The sequence below is a fragment of the Cotesia glomerata genome, linkage group LG2 (assembly GCF_020080835.1).
Source record: "Cotesia glomerata isolate CgM1 linkage group LG2, MPM_Cglom_v2.3, whole genome shotgun sequence".
In the NCBI taxonomy this organism is placed as follows: Eukaryota; Metazoa; Arthropoda; class Insecta; order Hymenoptera; family Braconidae; genus Cotesia; species Cotesia glomerata.
In genome coordinates, this window is record NC_058159.1 from 27,043,731 (window position 1) to 27,066,093 (window position 22,363).

Sequence of the window (22,363 nt, forward strand, 5' to 3'; positions counted from 1 at the left end):
CAATGTTGATGGGAATTAACATTTATAACAAATTTTATTAGATTGCCATTTTTTTTATTGACCTACTGGCGCCCAACGCTGATCATTTTTTTTTAAATGCTGAATTTTACGCGTTTACTCATGTCAAGGCTTCAAATTGCGACTTTAAGTTTCCAAAATTTTAATTAAAAATAAAATATCAATTTTTTTTTACCAAAAATTAAAAAAAATTAAATTCAATCTTTTTTTACCAAAAATTAAAAAAAAATTGAATAAAATTTTTTTTTTTATATTATTAATAATAATAAAAAATTTCTTTAAAAAAAAAGTAGAAAAATTAATATTGATTAAAAAATGACTAGAATTAATAATTAAAAATAAATAAAAACAATGAAGCTATTAAATTTAATTTTCTGTCCGCCATTAAGTCGCATTCGACCATAACCTCCCGTTTAGCAACATTAACACATGACCGTTGACCTCCACTTAAAATAATAAATTTTACAGTAAAAAATAGCTGTATTAGGAAGAAGCAAATTACAATAAATACAACTTACAATTGATAATATAAATCGTTGATAAGTCATCTTGTTGTTAATATTTTTTTTACTAAAAAAGAACCTTAATCTCTTTCACTCGGACATGCATTACCCCTATTATGTACTCACATAGTATTTAATATTTCAATAAACTTTTATAAACAAAAGGGGCTGGGATAAACATTATCAACGTTGCCGATTTAATGGCAGGCAAAATTATTTCTTAAATTTACAATTACATTAATTTAAGTTAATATTTATTCAATTTAATTACAATACAACCATATAACTTATTTATCATTAAGCGCAATACTTTATTTAGATTTTATTAGTAAATTTAAAATGAAACACAGCTCGCGCCTAATAATAAATAAATTAACGTTATCAACTCTAATATTATAATTATAATCATTGTTAAAATTGTAATTATAATTATAATATAATTATAATAACATTAGATACTAATTTTTTTTTTAATATTAATTTTAGTATTTAAAATGACTTACAATTCGTACAACTTGCCTAACTTATAAAACTATTACGCTTAAATGAATTAACACTAGATCTTTTTTCAATATACAGATCAGTAGATAACTTATAATTTATGTTAATAATTAATTAATCAATTTATATTTATATATATATATATATATATTTGTTATAATAATTGTAACTGTGTATGTCCTCTACTTAGGCTAGACTCCGACGGAAAAATATATTTATAAAAAGTTATAATATTATATTATTAATATTAATAATAATAATATCAATAATTTATAATTTTTATATTTATAATATATATTATATTTTTATATATACGTTTTAAGCGACTCTACATACCAATGTTTATTTTATTTTATTTAAATTATTTTTTTTTGCTAATCATCTACTTACAGCTAACTTTATTATAAATTACCTTCCGTACAATTAATTATACAATATTTTCTATAAGCTCCGACAAGGAAAAGAGCTCTCTAGTTTTAATCATTAACCATTCGCTTTAATTAGTACCCACTAATCTTTCTATTAATAATTCCATACATCTCATGTTGAAATAAAATAATGCGTGTTGCCTTTTTTTTTCGGCTGATGTTCATCAAAAATTGAAGATATATTTTTTTATTTTAATTTACAATGTTAAATTTTTATAAAAGTAATTTCAAATAAATTTTTCTTTGAAGTTTATTTTTTACAATAAAAAATAAATAAATTTAATCAAAAAAGATTATCTCTTTTTTTTAATTAAAAAACTAAATTTTGTTTAATAATTTCTTCTAATTAAATTTTACAGCTTTTTAAAAAAATTACTTTTTTTTATGAGAATTTAATTAAATATAAATATGAATTTTTAATAGAAAAAATGTAATTAAACTATTTTTCCGTAAAATTAATTTATAATTTTCCCCCTCAAGCATTCAATTTTTAAATAACGATAAAAAAATCACTATTTCAAAATTCAATTATTCAAATTTTTCCATTTAATCAAAGTAATTTTTTATAAATATTCATCGAGAAAAAAATCTCTGTTAAAAAATTTTCTTTAATAATAATGAACATCAATGCCAAAAATATTATTTTTTATCGAGAATAATAAAATAAAAAATAAAACGTCGTAATAAAACTAACTCCGGTAAAAAGCATCAACACAATAAGCATTGTTTTATTTCAATAAAAAATGTCATTACATCAAGCCAGTGTCCCCCGACGGTTTATCGACAGAATAATCAAATATTAATAAATAATATAATATTAATTAATGGACCTCATTATATTTTTCTTTGTGCATGTCATGTACGTGTCTCCTGTTGTAACTTTTAATTTCAATCCACATAATGTCCAAATTTATTGTGCTAGGGGTCACTTTCTTTCTTCTTTATCAGAATACCGCTTTACTTTGTGCGACTCTAACGATAACCATCACAATTAATAAAAAACGGGCTATTTTTTTACAATTTATTTTAAATTTCTTTGGTTTAATGCCTGAGTTAAAAAATTTTAATGTTTTTTCTTCACTTCAAATTTAACTAGAGCCAAAAAATAATTAAATTTGTAAATTAATTAATGAAAATTTCAAACAAAAAAATAAATAATAAAGATAATTGCAATTACTAAATGAAAGCAAAACATAAATTTTCATTAAAAAATAAAATTATAATTACGCAGAGTTGTTATTTAATCACAAGTTTGTTATTAAATAACAGCGAGAGTAATTTAATATTAATTAAAACGAAAAAGATAAAATTTATCAACAAAATCCGCGCGGTTAAACTTTTAATTAGTTAACTAACGAAATAGAATGTTAAATGTAAATTTTAACAATGCATCAGTACTTTGTACAATCAGCCGCTGTAATAATTATTTAACGAGTATACATTGAACAAACTTTCTGGCCCTAGTAATAACCAAGATGAGGAAGTAGTCAATTAAAAATAATGGCAGCTTTATATGTTCCTCCCCCACCCTCAAACTCTCGACCAAACTCGCTGACCTCCTCCCACCCTCATGCTAAACATCATTATTAATTACCCTACCGATTCAATAAGTGTCAACGATTATATTTCATATTTTATACACCCAATATCCAAATTGTCATTTTGCGCGGCTTAATTTCCGCCATTATTAGCTTTTTATTTAAACCCGACTTTTTTTTGTTCAACCGATCGATTCGCAACTCCAGGCTCTATAATTTTTTTTTTGTTATTCAAATTTTTACAATTATTAATATTTTTAATTGTTTAAAAGTTCAATATATTTCACTGATGTCAACAATTACATAGTTCAAAATTTTATAAGTATGGGAATGTCAAAACTTGTTTAATTTGTCGAATTGGGGGTCAAATTTTTTACGCTAATACAAGAATTTTTTTTACAATAATTATTATTTATTAATAATTTACTTTTTATTTTGGACCGTAATAAATACATAATTTAATTTTTTTAACAATTATTAAAATAAAAAAAATTTAATTTAAGATAAAAATAAAAAAAAATTTTTTTTAATTAAGATAAATAGATTAAGATCATTTAATTCAAACAAATGTTATTTTATACAACTTTTATTGTTGATAAATATTATTTTACAAAAAATATTGTTTATTTTAGTGAAAAAAAATATTATAAAAATTGCAAACAATAATTTATTTAAAAAAAAGGGATTTAATTGTAACAAATGTTTGCTTGTCTAAAATAATCTCAAAAAATGACAATAAATATTGTTTATTATTCGCAATAAATTCTTGTATCAGCGTAGAGATAAAAAAATGTTTTGAAACTTAATAATAATAATTAACAAGAGTAAATTTGTACTATTGGTAAAAAAAGGTGTACGCGGGTCATTAATTGCGAGTAATATAATTAAAAAAAAAGATATTGTAATGCGAATAAAAGCTCAGGGGTCTTTCAGTCTTTTTGTTATATTATTTTTGAGGGAGGTGTTGATAACGAGCTTCGTTTGTTACCATTTAATTAAGTTAATTAACGAATTTAGTTTATTTTTTATTCAATTAATAAAACAATAACGCTAAGTAATAATAATTGAGTGTACGTGTAAGTTGAGATTAAATGTGCGTGTAATAGTCGGCATTATTAAAGTTCGATTGTTCACAAACTTTTAGAGTTAATATGATAAACTTTAAACCTTTTTACTTTTATTACCGTATTTATAAATTTAAATTATTTTATTTTAACTTTAGCGCAACTTTTGTTTTGTTTTGTTTTAATCTACGGTGTTTGCTGTGTTGGAGTTTGTTGTACAAGTTTATTATATTTACGAGTGACTAAGATTTTAGCGAGTTTAGTAAGAATACGCTTGACGTAAACTTTGACAAACAATTATCATTTTTTTTTTTTTATTTATAATTTCATTCAGCCCGGTGAATTATCTCCGAGCTTCCTGTAATATTAATTAACCTTCAGAACATTTATTATTTAACTTTAAAAATTTCACATCCAATGTGGCACTCTCGGTGATTCTTTGTGAATCTACTTTATTTATTTCAATTTAATAGTTTTTTAAAGTTTACATAATATTATAAAACTTTAAGTAGCATTGTGGGTTTACTAAATTTGTAATCAACTAAAATTATAAACTTTTTTAATCAATTTTTTTTTTTTATACCAACTCATTTATTTTTTATAAATTCATTTTTATACTTGTAATTTATTATACAATTACTTTTTATAAAGTTGATATGCAGGCGCGTTTTTTTTCGCTCAAATCAACTCAAAATTTTTTGTAAAAAAAATATACAAATAATGTTGACATTTTAATTACCATAAAAAATTAATTGGATAAATATTTTAGTAATAAAAAATTATATTAAATATTGTAACTTTAAAATTTTTATAAAGTTCATTGAAAAAAAAAATTCAATTAATTTCAAGGTAGAAAAAAAATTCACTGGGATTTTAATTGTCCTCACAAATTATTTTTTTAAAAATAAAACAGAAAAACTTTTTTCGTGTCCTGAAACTAATAAAAAAAAATTTTCACAACATATTTTTTTTCTTCAACATGACTGAATTTACCTCAAAAAATTCAAAGTCACAAAATAATTGACACTCGCCTGCATAGATACAAATTAAAAAAATACAGAAAATAAAACAATACCTAAATAAACTAAAAATAAAAAATAAAATGATCTATATTAATAATAAAGTAAAATAACTTACTTAATAAAATAAATCTAATAATTTGGTTGAAACACCTTAAGATAACAGTTTGCAAAGTACAAATTAATAGCATTAGTACGCCCGTAAATTAACAGACACATAATTCAGCTAAAGCACGCCCACACAACTACTTAAAGATTAAATCATTATTATCACGACTAATTGATTTATGGAAAGCAAATACTAGCTGTTTCACAACTCAGTATTACTAAAGTCGCACGTTATATTAATTTATTAACGTGCAAATGGCACAATTTTAAGTCCTCAATACACCATCTAACACTATTTATAATTAATTAATTAATTAATTAATTAATTAATAATAATAATCAATAGAATTAGAATGAATTTGTGAACAAAAGAGCTTGTTATCGCGTGTGTAGAGCTTAAATTTTTTAATCATTAGATTACTATTAAATTTAATGCAAGTATTTATAATAATAATAATAAACACCCGTTAATCTTACTCTTAACCCATTGTCTAGAAAATATCTCATCATCATAATATATATAGAATATATCACATACGCGTTACTTCTAAACACACTGAAATAAGAAGCACTTTACGATAGACTTTTCTACACACGCCATTACTGCGCTTTCCGCAAATGCAAATCTTTAAGTTTAATTAATTTATAATTACAATTACTCGTCATTCACACAACTTTTAACTGACAGTATTCATTCCATAAATATGTAGTTATAGTTATTATTATGAATTATTATATATACAAAAAGCCTTCTTTACTCCTACCGCTACTCTTAACTTTACTCTTAATCTTATCCTTTATCTCTATTATTTTTGGTATTAATTAAAAATAAAAAGTATTCGACTTCTCTTGACCCATTAATCCTCGGAGCGAATCCGTCATTACGTATTTCAGAGAGTATGAAGGCGTATATATTCAAAACAATTTATTATAATGCTCGTTTTAGTAATTCACAAACAAACTAAAACTCAACTGTTGTTGATTTTAATTAACAAGTCGTCATGTGTTCTCTACGCTATATTAACGGCCCAGTCTACGTTTCATTGGAATTAATTAACACTGTTTTATAATTAATGTATGACTCTCTATTATTTTTAGTAATAATAAATGTTATTACAAATTATAAATTTATGTTCAATCATGATCTCCATTTTTGTTTCTTCAGTACAATAATAATGAAAAATTTTAAATAAAAAAAATTTCCAGTTTACTCAATCAGGCTTTATTCTCTATTTTGGTATATTGACGAGTGTAAATGTATTATTATTTATTTATTTATTTATTTAATTATTATTATTATTATTAAAAGTTATAAGTATTAGTTTGTTTGTTAAAATTTTGGTGTCATTTTTACGCTAGTTATATCATTAAATCCGGAATTACAAGACTAGTGTGAGTTTTGTTCGTGTTCGGCCATCGTGAACTTGTCTGGCGGCAATCATAAGCTAAAATTACGGTAATTGACTTATTTACTTTTTTGCCAGGACCTGCTAATTTTTTATCTTATTACTTTCCTGTTAATGCGATTTATTTATTGCGTGTAATTTTTAGTTTTTTTTTTTTTGTAACAAAATTACAAATTAAAGAAGTCTAAATTGCGCGTAAAAAAATTTTTTTTTATCAATATTTAATATTTTCATTTTAAAATTAAATTTCTGCTCAAATATAAGAAAGTTTATAATAAATTTGTATTAAAATTAAATTTTTCTAATATATCTTCCGAAATTAAAAAATTTTTTTTAGCGAGAAGTTTAAAAAATTTTTCATATTTGAGAAGCTGCGTTTTAAAAAGTTATCTTTTTATTTTTTGATTAATCAAGACAAAAAATTGGTTATCTTCAATTATAAATATTTGTATTGAACTTTTTTTATTTTAGCTATAAAGTGCTATCAATTATGAAGCTGCAATTCGATTTTTCATTTAATTAATATTTATTTATTTTATTTATTCAGATTTAAATGCCAAAGAAAAAAGTCAGATGGCAAAAATATAAAAGAATATAATTATAAGTTCATATACACAGTAAAAAATTTTTCGTCATTGTGTAAAGTGTAAAAATGTTTGTGTAGAATTCAACATTTTAGTATGTTGATTCAACACAATAGAGTGTGTAAAAAAAGTCATCAACACAAGTTTTTGTGTTAAATTTGACGAAAAATTTTTTACTGTGTAATTAATTATAATATTCAATTAATTAATTATAATATTTAAAAGTTCAGAAAACTGAAAAAAAAAAAATTTTTTTTTCAAAATGAAATTCCAAAATAATTTAAAAACTTCTTTACTAAATTACGTGTTCTTTAATGTAAATAAAATGTATAATTTTGTCATTCGGCTACTGCTTTGGCGTTAAAACTAATAAATAAAGAAATGAAAATCTTTTAAAATATGAAAAGATACCCCTTTGAAAATCAGCTTTTCATTTTAAAATTTCAATTATTTTTAAAATAATTAATATACGCAAAAGACCTCTTTAACGGAGATCATGATATTTGATGTAACTAGAACAAACATTTGTCCATAAATAGACTACCAGCGAATTACTTACAACCTATTTATTTATTTATTGAAAATTCTATTGAATAATTATCAATAATTAATAATAAATTGTAAAGAAAAAAACGATAATTTGTTCGTAGTTTTTAAATCAGTCAAAGTCACGACACAACCCGCGAACACACTTTGTTTTTTTTTGTAATTTATTTTTAATGTTTAATGTTCAGCTAGTTACAGTCATATTTAATTGTTAACTAACCCGACAAAGGTGAGAATAATACGATAAGTCAACAATAACAATAAAACTCGATCGAGGTACTTACTGTCAAAGTATAAAATTATAAAAATAATGTAATGTTTATGTAGAGATCTCAATGTATCAATGTAAATCACCGCCTAAATTGTTTACTATCTTAAATTCAACATAATGGTATGTAATATTACTAATTATTATTAATATATTTTAATGAAGTAAATAAACTAAAACTAAACGTTATACGTCGCACAGAGAGTGGTAAGGGTGTAAAATTGACCGAGTAACGCAGCGCGTACAGTAGCATACCGTCAGTCAGTATCAGGCATCTCGATAAAAAATAGTTTCCCCGTTTACGTAGTGTAAATATACACACCAGATGTAATTTAAAGCATGCATGACACTCGATGTCTATACGATACATTTAACCCACACACACCATTTAACTACAGAGCATTCTCGCATAACTACACATACCCGCACCCACAGATACAGATGTACATGTACGCTTGTACCTGTACTCTACTGTATACCCTCAATTAAACAGCGCACGAGTTAATGGGCAAAAAAAATAATTAAAAACCCGTGACTGGGTAGTTTTGTAGCTTCCAGTTACTGTTCATTTCCTCTTTTCTTTTCTCTATTTTTTGATGGTATATGTATATACATTTGTATATTTATATGTACACTGCCAAAATTTTCCCGTTAAAGGCTCCAAATTTTACATGATTCATTTAAAGTGTTTCATTTTTTTTTTTTAATTCAGTGGAATTTTTAGATTCTTTCAACAAAAATTTGTTGATTCAAGAAAAAAAATTATTATTTTTTTTTATGAAAACATTTTACTTTTAAACCAATTTTGTCCAGCAATTTATTTTTTGAAAATTAAGATAGCAAGTAACTTTAGTTCAACATTTTACTAACTTGATTCAATGTTACCAACAATTCTTTAATTTTTTATTTTCTTTATCACCAAAAATAAGTCTTGGAAACTTAAAAAAAAAAACTTTTTGTGTTTTTTAAACTTTTTTTGGTATTTTCAAAAAACTTGTTGCTGAATCAAGAACATAAAATTCTTATTAGAAAAATAAAATCTTTGTTTTTATGTATCTTATAAATATCATAAGGGCGCGCAGTAGCCTATCGGGTCCGGCCTTAGCTTACCAAATCATTGGATCGAGTTCGAGCCCGGCGTACACCAGTGAATATTTTCAATATTTAAGTGTATTATTCTGCTTAGCCCAAAAAAAAAAAATAAAACGAGTTCAACTTCAAAAAGTTTACCCCCTACCGTAGTCTCTCATGACCTTAGGGGCCATTCATTAATTACGTAAGGATAATTTTGGTGACTTTTGACTCCCCCTACCCCCATGTAAGTATACGTAAGATTCTATTTTGATCTTCTAAATAATAAACTGTTATGTTAGGAAAGGATCAGTTTCACTAAAACTAACAGATCAACGTAGATCCATCATTTTCATTATTTAACAAGTAACAATAAAAACATATGAAATTTTAATAAGGTATTTTTTTTACAATTTACAATTAAGAAATCTATTTAGAATCCAAAGTGAAATTAGATTTTTAATATTGAATTTTGATTCATGAAATATTACGTAAGAATTAATTTCCCCCCCTCTCCCCCAACATAGAGAACATGTAGAGATTTTCTTAACTCTCCCTCCCCTTCAATATCCTCACGTAATTAATGAATGGCCCCTTAGTAGTTTAAGCGACTTTAAGAAACAAATAAAAAAAAAAGATCATACTTTTGATCTTTAAATTTCAAATTTTAGATTCATTTTTTGAATCAAGACAATAAATAATATTCCCCTTGAATCAAAAAATTCATTTTTTCTCTAGAAAATTTTTCTTCTAATTTTCTGCACCTCAAAAAATTTTTTTGACCCAAAATTAGAAAATTTACCTTGTTTAAAAAAAGAAAACAAAACACCTTGAACCACACCAGAAATTTTAACAGCGTACATACTAGCAAAAAAAAAGAAACATCGATATTAGTAACGATAATAACTATTTAATTAATTAATTAAATTATTTTATTAATTAATTAAATATTACGAATTTGGTGGGGAGGATCGTAAATATGAGTACCGTTACTTGAAGACTATGATCGGTATATAAAACTGCAGGGCGGTGTCGGCGGTGGTGGAGACCCGTCGTTTATAGACATCGGTAGTAACGTGGGTGGTGGTGATGGGGTAGAGGAGGGAGGCGATGGCGAACTGGAGGACACGCTGGAAGGGGGCGAGGGCGACTCAAGGGTCCTCGCTCCGGCCAGCTCCCCGCGACTGGATTGTCCGCCACCGGAGGTCACGCCGCGATTTCTTCCAGAAGTTGCGTTGTGACGATTTCTTCCTGGCCGTCCTAAACTACGGTGACGGCCGCCTCCCTCCTCACTCGTTTCTCAGAGATAAACTTTCTTCACACTCCGGGTCGTGGCGAAACCGTCGTTGCGGCGGTACGCGTCCGTACCTTGACACGATCTCAGAGTTCCAAAGTTGTCCCGAGGTCCGCCGCGGAACCCGTACGCCTCCGGGAACTGGAACAAGGTTTCTGCTGGAGTCGGTGGCGGCTTTCGCATGGTGCCCTTTGGAGAGTGCATTTTTGGGGGCTGAGGCATCAGCACCGGCTCTGCATACGTCACTTCTTCTTGGGGTAGTAATTTTGGTTCTGGCGCTAATCTACTGTTGAAATTTTAAAATTATTTGTTTAGCTTCATTAAAAAAAAAAAAACAATTTTTTTTTTATTCAGGTAAATGACCCCTCTGATAGTTTATTATTCAAAGTTTATTTTATTTTCATTATTTCATTAATTTATCTGTTTGTTAAATCTTTATTATTAAGTGAATAAGCAAAATTTTGTGGCCAGTGAATTTATAAGATAAAATAGGTTTTTATGGTTAAAATAATTAATGAGGTTTTTCACTAATTTTTTTACTCACAAACAAATTTAACAACATAAAACAACGAAAACATAAATTTTTTAAATTATAACATTATAAACCAAAAGTGTAAAATTTTTTAGCTATAAAAATGGGAGCACTCTGTAATTCTTATCAACTAACAAATTATATTTATACTCTTAAAAAATGAATAATGGAAATTTTTAAAAGTAAAAAGTCTGGTTAAATTTGGTATCATTGAAAAAGTCTTGACCTGGAGTTGTGCCTTTTCATGGTTTCATATCATTCTCACCAATAGTCAATTTATGATGATAAGTATTTAGGCTGCATTTGAAAATGCTCTATCTCTAGATACATAATTAAGAAACGACCTTGTATCTTGTGATCTATTGATATTTTTTAAGATATAAGCTCATTTCGATGTTACACTCATCAAGACCTTTCATTCAAGTACCCACATCAATTTTTCATATATTTATAAATATTACATATATGTATGTATGAAAAATATATCAAAATGCATGTCGGTACTCAAATGAAAGCTCTTGATGAGAGTAACGTCGGGATGATCTTATATCTTAAAAAATTTCAATAATTAAGAAATTACGTTGTATTTTGTCTACTGATGATATTTACTACAATATAAGCTCATCCTGGAGTTACACTCATCGAGACCTTTCGTTTGAGTACCCACATCATTTTTTCATATATTTATATATATTATATATATGTATATATGAAAAATATATCAAAATACATGTGGGTACTCAAATGAAAGCTCTTGATGAGTATAACATCGGGATGAGCTTATTTCTTTAAAAACGTCAATAGTTAAAAAAATACAGTGCAATTTAACAAATGTCATTATTTAATAAAGCAAAATTTTATTTATTTATAGTTTACAAGTCATGGCAGTCACATATTGGCTGCAAGGTTGCTAGTTATTATTATTAAATTTATTAATTTATAAATATTTTATTTTAATTAAAAAATTAAAAAATTTTTATTTTTCCTATTTTTTTCGCCATGAAAAAAATGTATAAAAAAATATTTATATTAAAATAGATTGTAAAAATTTTAAATGTAATTTTAAAAAATTTTTGAAATGAAATGAAATTAAAATTACGAAAATTGATGTGATTAAACATTTTTTTTTCTTTGCCTTTAATTGTTTTTCTGTTGCCGTACAACATGGAAAAAAAATTAATACATCACCTTAGAATTGTTAATCAAAAGTTTGAATTTCATTTTAAAAATTTTTATAAAATGCAATTTATTAAAAATCAAACAAATAATTTTACTTAATAAAATAATTTTACCGTTTTACTAGATTTGATGTAAAATATAAATTACGAAAAATTTTATCTTTATCTTGATTATAAAAATAAATTAGAATTAATTTTATCCTATAATAAATCATTTATCAGAATATTTAATAAAAAAAACAGCACTCAAACAAATTAATCAACATCCCTTTATTTTCAGAGTAATAAAATGACTATTTATTAATATTTTATACCATAAATCCTAAAATTTATGGAGTTTGTTTTTTGGCGATAAATTAAGTATTATAAATCACGGAAATAGGGGTTTAATAAAATAATACTAAAACCAAAGAGGGGTCATTTACCTTAAATAATTTGGGTTATTGTTTCAACAGTAGCGTATTTTAGTAGGGTAGTTAAATAGTTAGTTTATAACGCATTGTGTGTTTAAGGACAAATCACTGACCTATTAACATTCTGACGTTGCTCAAAGTACTCGTACTCGGTGTCGGGATAGGGTAAATTGTCATCCTCATCCTTCCGGCATTTTCGACCACACAAATACCCGGCTATAAAACCGACGAATAACGCCGCCAGCGCACCGGCAACAACTGCCATCACCAGAGTTTCCACTGAATATTGAGGCACTGGTGAGTCTGCCGCAGAAACTTCGGGTCCTGAAAATCCCCAATGTCAATAAAATAAATGTTTAACAAATAATAATCTAACAACATAAATAAATTCACGTTTACACTTAGTTAATCATCATTGATGATAAGTATTTACGCTGCATTAAAAAATGCTTTATTTCTAGATACATAATTAAAAAATGGCCTATCTTGTAAACTATTGACATTTTTAAAGAGATAAGCTGATCCCGATGTTACACTCATCGAGAGCTTTCATTTGAGTACCCACATCAATTTTTCACATTTTTTATATATATTATATATATGTATATATGAAAAATATATCAAAACTGCATGTAGGTACTCAAATGAAAGTTCTTGATGAGTGTAACGTCGGGATGAGCTTATATCTTAAAAAATGTCAATAACTAAGAAATGACATTGTATCTTGTCAACCAATGACATTTTTAAAGATATAAGCTCACCCCGACGTTACACTAATCGAGACCTTTCATTTGAGTACCCACATCAATTTTTCATATATTTTATATATATTATATATATGTATATATGAAAAATATATCAAAATGCATGTGGGTACTCAAATGAAAGCTCTTGATGAGTGTAACGTCGGGATGAGCTTATATCTTAAAAAATGTCAATAACTAAGAAATGACATTGTATCTTGTCAACCAATGACATTTTTAAAGATATAAACTCACTCCGACATTACATTCATCGAGACCTTTCATTTGAGTACCCACATCAACTTTTCATATATTTATATATATATATATATATATATATATATATATATATATATATATATATATATATATATATATATATATGAAAAATATATCAAAATGCATGTGGATACTCAAATGAAAGCTCTTGATGAGTGTAACATCAGGATGAGCTTATATCTTTAAAAACGTCAATATTTAAGAAAGTACAATGCAATTTAACTTAAATCAAAATTTTATTTATGGTTCACAAGTAATGGCAGTCACATAGTGACTGCAAGGTTGCTAGTTATCAGTAATTAATTAATTAACTTTATTAAAAAAAATTTTACCAGAGTTATTAGGCTCCTCATCTTGCATAATATTAATTATTTCGCCCTCCTGTCCGTCTTTGTTGGGCAGCGAGTCCTGGGGGAATTTATTTTGATTTGCGGAGATCGCCCCGACGCTTCCAGCGTCTTTGTTCAGTGATTTACTGGGCGGGCAGGAAGCGTGAATGCCTGTAGCGACGCTCTGGAGGAATCTCGCGGCGTCAGTGGCTGCTGGACCTACCAGAGCCCGACATTTGGCCTCCTCTTTGTCCCAGGCGCAGTAAGGGTCTTGCAGGGCGACGCACTCCCCGCAGGAGAGAATTCTGTCGCTGTAGCACCTGTGCAGTCTAAGGGCTTGCACCTGGCTGTCGGCTACGACCACCAGACGTCCATCCTCCAGACCATCCCCGGCCTGCGACGCTCGCACCACTTTTATCCCGCGAACTGGCACCGAAGTCGGGAATGCCTGAATTTCTTCTATCACCACTGGACTTACTCGCTCGTGGGAGTCCGCGGAATCCGCGTTTATCGCTTTTATCACCTTCCCGTTGTCTGTTCCGATGAACAACACGTCGTAGGTCTTTCCTCCGGGGGTTTTCACTTGTGGGTCCACTGCTATTTGCGTGAATCTGTAACTGATTGTGGGAATTTATTAATTTTTTCGAGCTTGGTAAATTAATTTAGTTAATTATTGAATTATTTCTATGGCTGGAAAATTTTTGCAATCAATTTTTTGAAATATTAAGAATTTGGAAAATTATTTTAGTATTATTGAATAATTTTTTCGACTAGAAAATTGTTGAAATTCATTTTTTTTTTTAATTTTTAGAGTTTAGAAAATTATTGAATTATTTCTTTGGCTGGAAAATTGGTAAAATTAATTTTTTTAAATGTTTGTTACTTGAAAAATTAATTTAGTTAATTATTGAATAATTTCTTTGGCTGGAAAATTATTTTGCTGAAGAAGTAGAACACGGGGTCAATTTAAGTTACAGGTATTAATTTTTTGAATTGTGAGATTAAAGAAATTTATAGAGGAATTTAATTGATAACTTTGGCTGGAAAATTCATTTTTTAATTGAAGGTAATTGAGATAGAAAAATGTTTTATGGCTCAGAAATAATAAATTGCTTTAGAGTTTAGTCTAACGAATTTTTTTAGGCTATAAATTGTGAGTATTGAAAAATTAGGAGGTAATTTGTCTGTTATATAAATTAGTTAAAAAAAAAATCAATATTAATTAAATAATAAAATTGATTAATAAAATTTTAATGACACAAAGTGTTAATCATGATTTTTTTTTTTGGTTTATGTTTAATTTCTGGTTCATGTTTAATTTATAATTATTCCCATGTTGGTTTGAATTGATAAAGATTATATTTACATAAATATTTGTTCGATAATTCACCCAATATGTTAACTAACTATTATCGCCGAAAGGCGTCATAAATAAATCGATAGAATTATAAAGTTATTCATACACATATATTACATCAAATTATGTATTATTATTGTGAATATTTTAATTTTATCGCAGAAGCAAATTAATTTTTTTTTTACAAAACAATAATAATAATAAAATTATCCTCTTATAAAAAAGCTAAAAATTGATTTAATTTTTAAATAACTTTGCTCAAAAATGTATTAAAATTTTTTTGGAACAAATTAAAATTCTGTTGTAAGAGCCAATGAATTAAAAAAAAAAATAATAATAATAATAATAAAATTATTCTCTTATGAAAAAAGTAAAAATTTATTTAATTTTTAAATAAATTTGCTGAAAAATGTATTAAAATTTTTTTGGAACAAATTAAAATTCTGTTGTGAGAGCCAATGAATTAATAATAATAATAATAATAATAATAATAATAATAATAATAATAAAAACTTACTGAAAGCTAGTACGAATAACAATAGGCTGGCCAAAGAAACTTGGCACAGATTCATCCATCAGGGAATGAGTTTTAATAAAGTTCAATGTAAGATCTGGCAGCGTCCGGGAGTCATTGACACACTGCCCGGGCCTTGGATCCGGAACTTTGGCACTGGCTACCGGCAGCCAATTGGCATTTATCGCCGTCTGTTCTTTGAAATTACCCTCAAACGTGTCTGAGATGTCTTGCAGTGAAAATGCACAGACCGCGGAACCACTTATACTGTTTACTGGCGTAGTGAATGCCCCGTAGATAAGCTGGGCCGACACGCTCCCGTACTGACCGGATATTAGATCAGTTGTTGATTCTACAAATACAATAAATATAATAAGATATAAAACACGTTTGTGTTACAGATATCTTTCTATTTATATGGACTATAAAAACTCACGTATTTCATTGAAGTAAAATGGAAAATCTCCCGTAACGGAACAATTCAAGCGAGACTTGAGAAACGACGTCCATCTATTCCGAAAACGATGCGGACCTCCACGGTCATATTTACAGACTCTCGCAACCCGAGAGTAGACGGCCTGCAATTTTTATTTACACCGTCAATAAATATTTTCTTTTATTAGGAAAACTAATTTTTAGATCAAAATTAGATAATTACCTTGCCGCAGTTAATGTACTCAACAGCGGTTTCTCGGAAGAAAAAATAAACAAAGTCACCCAGTGTCATTGAGTTGACGAAATTTGGAGCTGAAAAAAAATTAAAGGAAAATTTTTATTAATTTTACTTTACACAGAAAAATTTTTTCATCATTTTGTTAAATAAAATTTTTGCTAACATTTTTATTTTTATTTTTTAAAAGTTTTTTTTGTTATAAGTTACAATATTTAAAGGTTTAAACAATTGTCATTGTATTTTATTAATTGGAACGTGTTTTTACATGAGGTGAATTGTTTTAAAATTTTTTTCATAATTATTGAAACTTTTTTTTGCAATTAAAAAAGAAAATAAAAAAATTTTTATTTTTGGGCTTTGTCAAAATTTTTTAAACTTTCTTTCGTTAAGAAAATTTTTTTTGTCTTGAAAATATGTTTAAAAAAATTGAGGAGCTGATCTTTAAGAAGGTATCTTCTCATACTTTAAAAGAGCAGTTTTTTGAACTTTTAAATATTAATTACTTCGAGAATTATAAAGATTCACGGAAAAAAAAATTTCGTTCTGGTAACCTAACTGTAGAGTTACCACAACTATACACAGTTTACTATTCGTTGTAGAGTTACAGTAACATAATGTTATTTAGTCCTGATAACTCAATGTTTTTGAGCTCTCAGAGCTCTACGGGATTGTTCTCAGAGCCAAATGGTATAGTTGGGAGCGCCCTACGTTGCGCAGAAGTGGAGTGCGCTGACATATTTCATAACCTTCTAAAATGACAAACAGAATTATTTTGTTACTTATCCCATCCATATTATTAAAAATATATGAGGACAATTAAGTTTCCAGTTTATTTATTTAAGGAAATAGGTTTTTTTCTTTGTCAAATTGAATTTCGTTAGAACAGTTTTGTATTTATGGTTTTTCAAGGTTCATTTGCAGTGACTGTTAATCCACAGATTCGGTAGAATCTGGCGCCAAGTTCCGTTCAAATCCGTTGTAAACGGAGCGCCAGACTACCGAGTGTGTTTACTGTAAGCAGAACGGTATTTCGAGGTTGCAAAACTTTATTTAATTCTACGGTACTTCTCGTTCCTAAATTTTATATTATAACAGTAATTCATACTTTATTTTACTGATATTGATTAATTATATTCAATTATAACAATCAATCTACTTGAAATTATTAAATTTTATCTGCACAAACTATAGCAAGCTCAAAAATTTCGATCCTGACTTTTTTTCGATGTAAAAAGTGACATGCCACAGACTAAATAATTCGAGAATGCATGATAATCCTCCAATAGATGGAAAACTACAGTTAAAAAAATACATTTTCAGCTTGCATCCACATCCGCCAGGGTGCGCTGGAATTATTTTTACATAAACTGTAGCTTCAAGGGGATCGTTTGCTATAAAAAATGCAGCCAACGCGAGATTTAAGTTGGTACCAATTGTAAATTTTTATTATAATTACAAAAAAAAACTAAAATCCGAACAAAAACAGTTTCACTGTAAAAAAATCGCGCCAAGTCCACGTTCATGAGACTATTAAGGAAAAAAAAATTTTTTTTTTCTCTACAAAAAAATATAAAATAAAAAAATAAAAAAATCCAAGTAACCGATATGATTGTATATGATTTTCGGAAATTAAAAAAAATTTTGTTGTAAATTTAAAAGTTAAAAAAAAAATTTTAGAACGTACTTGGTGTGCGGCATTGTGTATTTCAATTTTTTTAAAGTTCTAGTAAATAGATTTTACGAATTTCATTAAAAGTAAAATATTTTGCAACCACGCACACTAAATACGTTCCAAAATTTTTTTTTTAATTTTTAAATTTACAACAAATTTTTTTTTAATTTCCGAAAATCATATACAATCATATCGGTTACTTGGATTTTTTTATTTTTTTATTTTATATTTTTTTGTAGAGAAAAAAAAAATTTTTTTTTCCTTAATAGTCTCATGAACGTGGACTTGGCGCGATTTTTTCACAGTGAAACTGTTTTTGTTCGGATTTAATTTATTAGTTGAATATATTGTGATAAGTAATAAGTTATCGGAATACATTCAAAAGACCCCATTTAACACAAAATAAAATTTGTTTTCGTTTATTTATCTTTTCTCGTGCATATACGGTAGTGATTTTATGTCCAATATTTATTGATATAATTAAGAAAATAAGATAATTTTGTGACGACCATATTTTTATTTTACAAATAATTTTTATTTGTAATATAAGTTCTATTATTTTATTTCTATTATAATACTATTCTTATTTGTCATATACAATTATTGTTGGCAATATAAATTCGTTCTGTCGCATTTATTTATTAAATTATCAATGCTAAATCGTAAAAATTATTAAACAGGCTGCCAAAAATTTGCTATAGTCTTAGAACGATCCTGTAGAGTTGTGAGAGGTAAATAACGTTTAGCTCTCAGAGCCAAACGGTATTGTTACCATAAGAATACGTTAACCTACTGGAACTTTTTACAACTAACTACTATAGAGTTCCTATAGCAAAATGTTTCTCTCCGTGTTTCTAAATGAAAATTGAATTGTAGCTTCATAACCGATAACACTTTATAGCTAAATTAAAAAAGTTCAATAAAAATATTTATAATTGAAGATTAGTAGTTTTTTGTCTCGATTAATCAAAAATCAATTAAAAACAAACAAATTGCATTACATTTTAAAATTTAATAAAAAAAACTTTAAGTTTTTCCCAAATTTTTAAATTTTTCAATTTTCAATGTTTATTTATACATAAAAAAAATTTTGACCACAATATTTTCTTATCGCAAAGACTGAAAATTTTCACTATGTAATTTTGGTTAAGGACTTATGAAATTAATGAATTTGATGGAGCGATTTTGATTGAAAATTCCCTGCTGATTAACTTATAAAAATGAATACTTTGAAATATTTTCACCAACAAATTATAAACTGTCGATTGTGAATTAGGTGAGAGAGTTAATTGATTGAAAGTTGGCAAAGAACGACAAAGTTTTCTATCGCTCTCAAGCTCGAGTTGGGAGCATTGTTCGCCCTACAGAAACCGTGATATAACGGCTAACTGGCTAAATTAAAATTCCCTTCACTCATTTAGTTTTGAGAGTGTATGAGTACGAGGGTACATTAATTATCTTTCGACATATTAATTGGCCGGCTGCTGAGAGCCCGAGCTTACGCTGGAGTGGGTTTAGTCTGCCATGGGATTCCACCCAGATTTAGTATTACGAATTACGGCAAATTAATATCTCCATCATCGCTTATTTTGTCTTTGTTTTCCAAAAAAACACATTGCTGATCGCAACTATTCGAAGTTTTGAGCTTTATCTTAAATCTGATGCACATAGTTCGGACAAGTCATTATAAATCGCTCGAAAACGAATCGCGATATTTTAAATTTACTGTCCTGATAACTGCGTCACTCCTAGAACTGTAATCTGTGTAATTTAAAGTTTTAGTGACTTTATAATATTACTTTTATTTAAGTTTTGAATTTATTTTTTCTTTTCCCCCGCAAACTCCGCTTATCGTTTTGTGTTTGATTTGTAAAACTTTATCTTGATTTTTTTGCATCACTTCAAGAAAAAGTCAGGGCCAAATTTAAAATCGATAGAAAATACTCTCGAGTTTTTTTTTCTACTCGTTTTATAGCAGTTGCATATTTTTTAAATTTGTTCCGAATGAAATTTATGTTTAGAGTTCAAATTATTTATTAAGTAAATTGTCAAAAATAATTTTAAGAAATTTATCATATGGGTGATTCTCTGTAAGGACGTCTTAAATCTGTACAAAATTGTCCGACCAAATTATTTTTGATTTTATTAGAAAAAAAATTAACAAGGGCTACAAAACTATCAACTTAATCATAATAAATAAACGGCCGAATTAATTTTTGATTTTTCGATATTTGTGTATCTTTTGCCATATAACATGACAGGGGACTGCTTTTTTTATCAAATTGAGAAAAATCAAGCAAACTATTTCAATGCATTCAACTTTCAAAGTTCTCAATGAATGTTTACATTAATTAGAATAATATTAAGACTTATGGATCCAATTTTATAAATAAATTATAAATGAAAATAGCTGCCAGGGGACTGAGTTTTGAAGTGGCCCAGACACATATTTCCAGCACAAACGGTGCTTTGACACTAAATGAAATGGCGATAAAGCGCTAACAGCACTATGGTTATTAACTCAATGCTAGTTAGATCCTTATAAACCTTACAAAAGGTAAAATAACACGCTGGATTTTTTTATTTGGCTTTGAACTTCTGGCAGGGGACTAATCTTAAAATGCCTGGGACAAACTTTGGTTTAATGAATTTAATGAAACAAATTAATTTTCGGTACTTTTTATTGAAGAAGATTGTTAGTTAACTAATTAAGTTTATAAATTTTATGGACCAAATTATATATTATTGACGAATAACTTAAAATTTAATCTTAAAGTTTTAATTTTGGGAATGAGACAGCCCAGGGGACTGATTTTTCGGTGGTTCACAAATTTATATCAAAAAAACCAAAATTTATTTCATTTTAGTTTTCAATGCTCTAAATAGAAATGTTTTTTTACTTTCGTAATAAATTTTTATTAGTAACAAAATAACAATTTTTCTAATAAAAAAATGCCTGGGACAGCAAAAAACACCCTTACAGAGAATCACCCATATAAAATTTTTTTTTGCTTTCTTAAAAAAATAAATTCTGATTGAAAAAAAATTTTTATCAATTTTTAAAAGTTTAAATTTTGTAATATTTTTTTTTTTTTTCGTAAATTATTCAAAAAAAATATTTTTTTCGTTTTTTAATTTAAAAATCAAAATTTTTATAGATGACGAAAAAAATTAATTTACATATTATAAAAAAATTTTTATGAAAAATTAACATATTAAAAACCTTTAAGTAATAAATATTCAAAAGTGTTGTAATTTTATATTAGAAAAGTTTTTCTAGAACAATTGAGTAATAATTTTATAACACGACAGTAATAACTTGTGCTGTGTATACTTAGTCGTAAAATTATTATGAAGCTATTAACAATGCGATCTATTTTAAATTTTACTTCTGTTCTTATGCTCCTATAATGAAACATAAAATTATATTCAATGTAATGTAAAGTACGTGTATAAATATACATACTTAATATGAACTTTTGAACTTCGGTATTTTTAGTGTCGATCAATTATGACACGGCATGGAGCGTAATAAGGATGGAATTGTCTGTTTTAAATCTTGAGCTTTTATTCCGACAATTTAACATCAGCTCCCTTGGAGTTTTATCTTTCTCGGAGGACACCGAAACGCTTTGCAATTTTATTCATAATAAAGTTATGACATATCTGGTTGTTAAAGTTATATAAAAGGACACTTTTCCTAATATTAAATTTCAAGTAATAAAATAAATGGTGAGATTATAAATTATCAAAACCCAAGTAATAATTTATATTTATAACATGATTAAAATTTTATGTTAGTAGTTGCTTTCAGAGACTTAAATCCTGGTAATTATTAATTTATGTTCCATTAACATTTACTGAGAATATTTTATGACATTTTAAAAATCCTAATGTTAACAAAAAATTTTTGAGTCAAAATTTTTATTAATTTATTTTAAATAAATTATCAAAAATTTGTTATTTTAATTTCTAAGTTAAATTTCTAACATTATAAATTAATAATTAAGAATTGTTCTTTTTTATCCCATCATGTAAAAAAATTGTATGATGTTTATCTGGTTATATATGACCATATATATTTATAAGAATATAAAATAAATTATTGTTGTTATAATTGTTAATTTTATTAATTTAGAAAAACTGAAAAATTTTTTTTAATTCTATAACTTAACTCTCTTGTAAGGAGAATATTTAGCGACCATGCGCCACCTGTTGGAAATTTTTAAAATTATTTTTAATAAAAAAATTATTCATGGATTTATTGACTACATCAGGTCAAATATGACCTCAACAAAATTTTTTCACAGAATAATGTCAAATAA

The 22,363-nt window shown here is 26.8% G+C and overlaps 1 protein-coding gene across 2 annotated transcripts in view; it reads right to left on the reverse strand.

Annotated features, from left to right (window-relative positions):
- Nucleotides 1-9,803: 9,803 nt before the first annotated feature.
- Nucleotides 9,804-22,363, reverse strand: part of LOC123259814 (semaphorin-1A) — a 166,667-nt gene continuing 154,107 nt past the window's right edge. The window contains exons 5-10 of one of the 2 annotated variants that reach the window (XM_044720530.1): nt 16,352-16,440; nt 16,130-16,271; nt 15,697-16,045; nt 13,826-14,439; nt 12,585-12,795; nt 9,804-10,631 (exon numbers count right to left, since the gene is read on the reverse strand). In XM_044720530.1, coding sequence (XP_044576465.1) covers nt 10,355-10,631; nt 12,585-12,795; nt 13,826-14,439; nt 15,697-16,045; nt 16,130-16,271; nt 16,352-16,440 — 1,682 coding nt within the window. In that variant the 3' untranslated portion in view covers nt 9,804-10,354. Of the gene's footprint in view, nt 10,635-12,584; nt 12,796-13,825; nt 14,440-15,696; nt 16,046-16,129; nt 16,272-16,351; nt 16,441-22,363 lie in introns of both variants that reach the window. The other variant, XM_044720529.1, reaches the window with a different exon arrangement.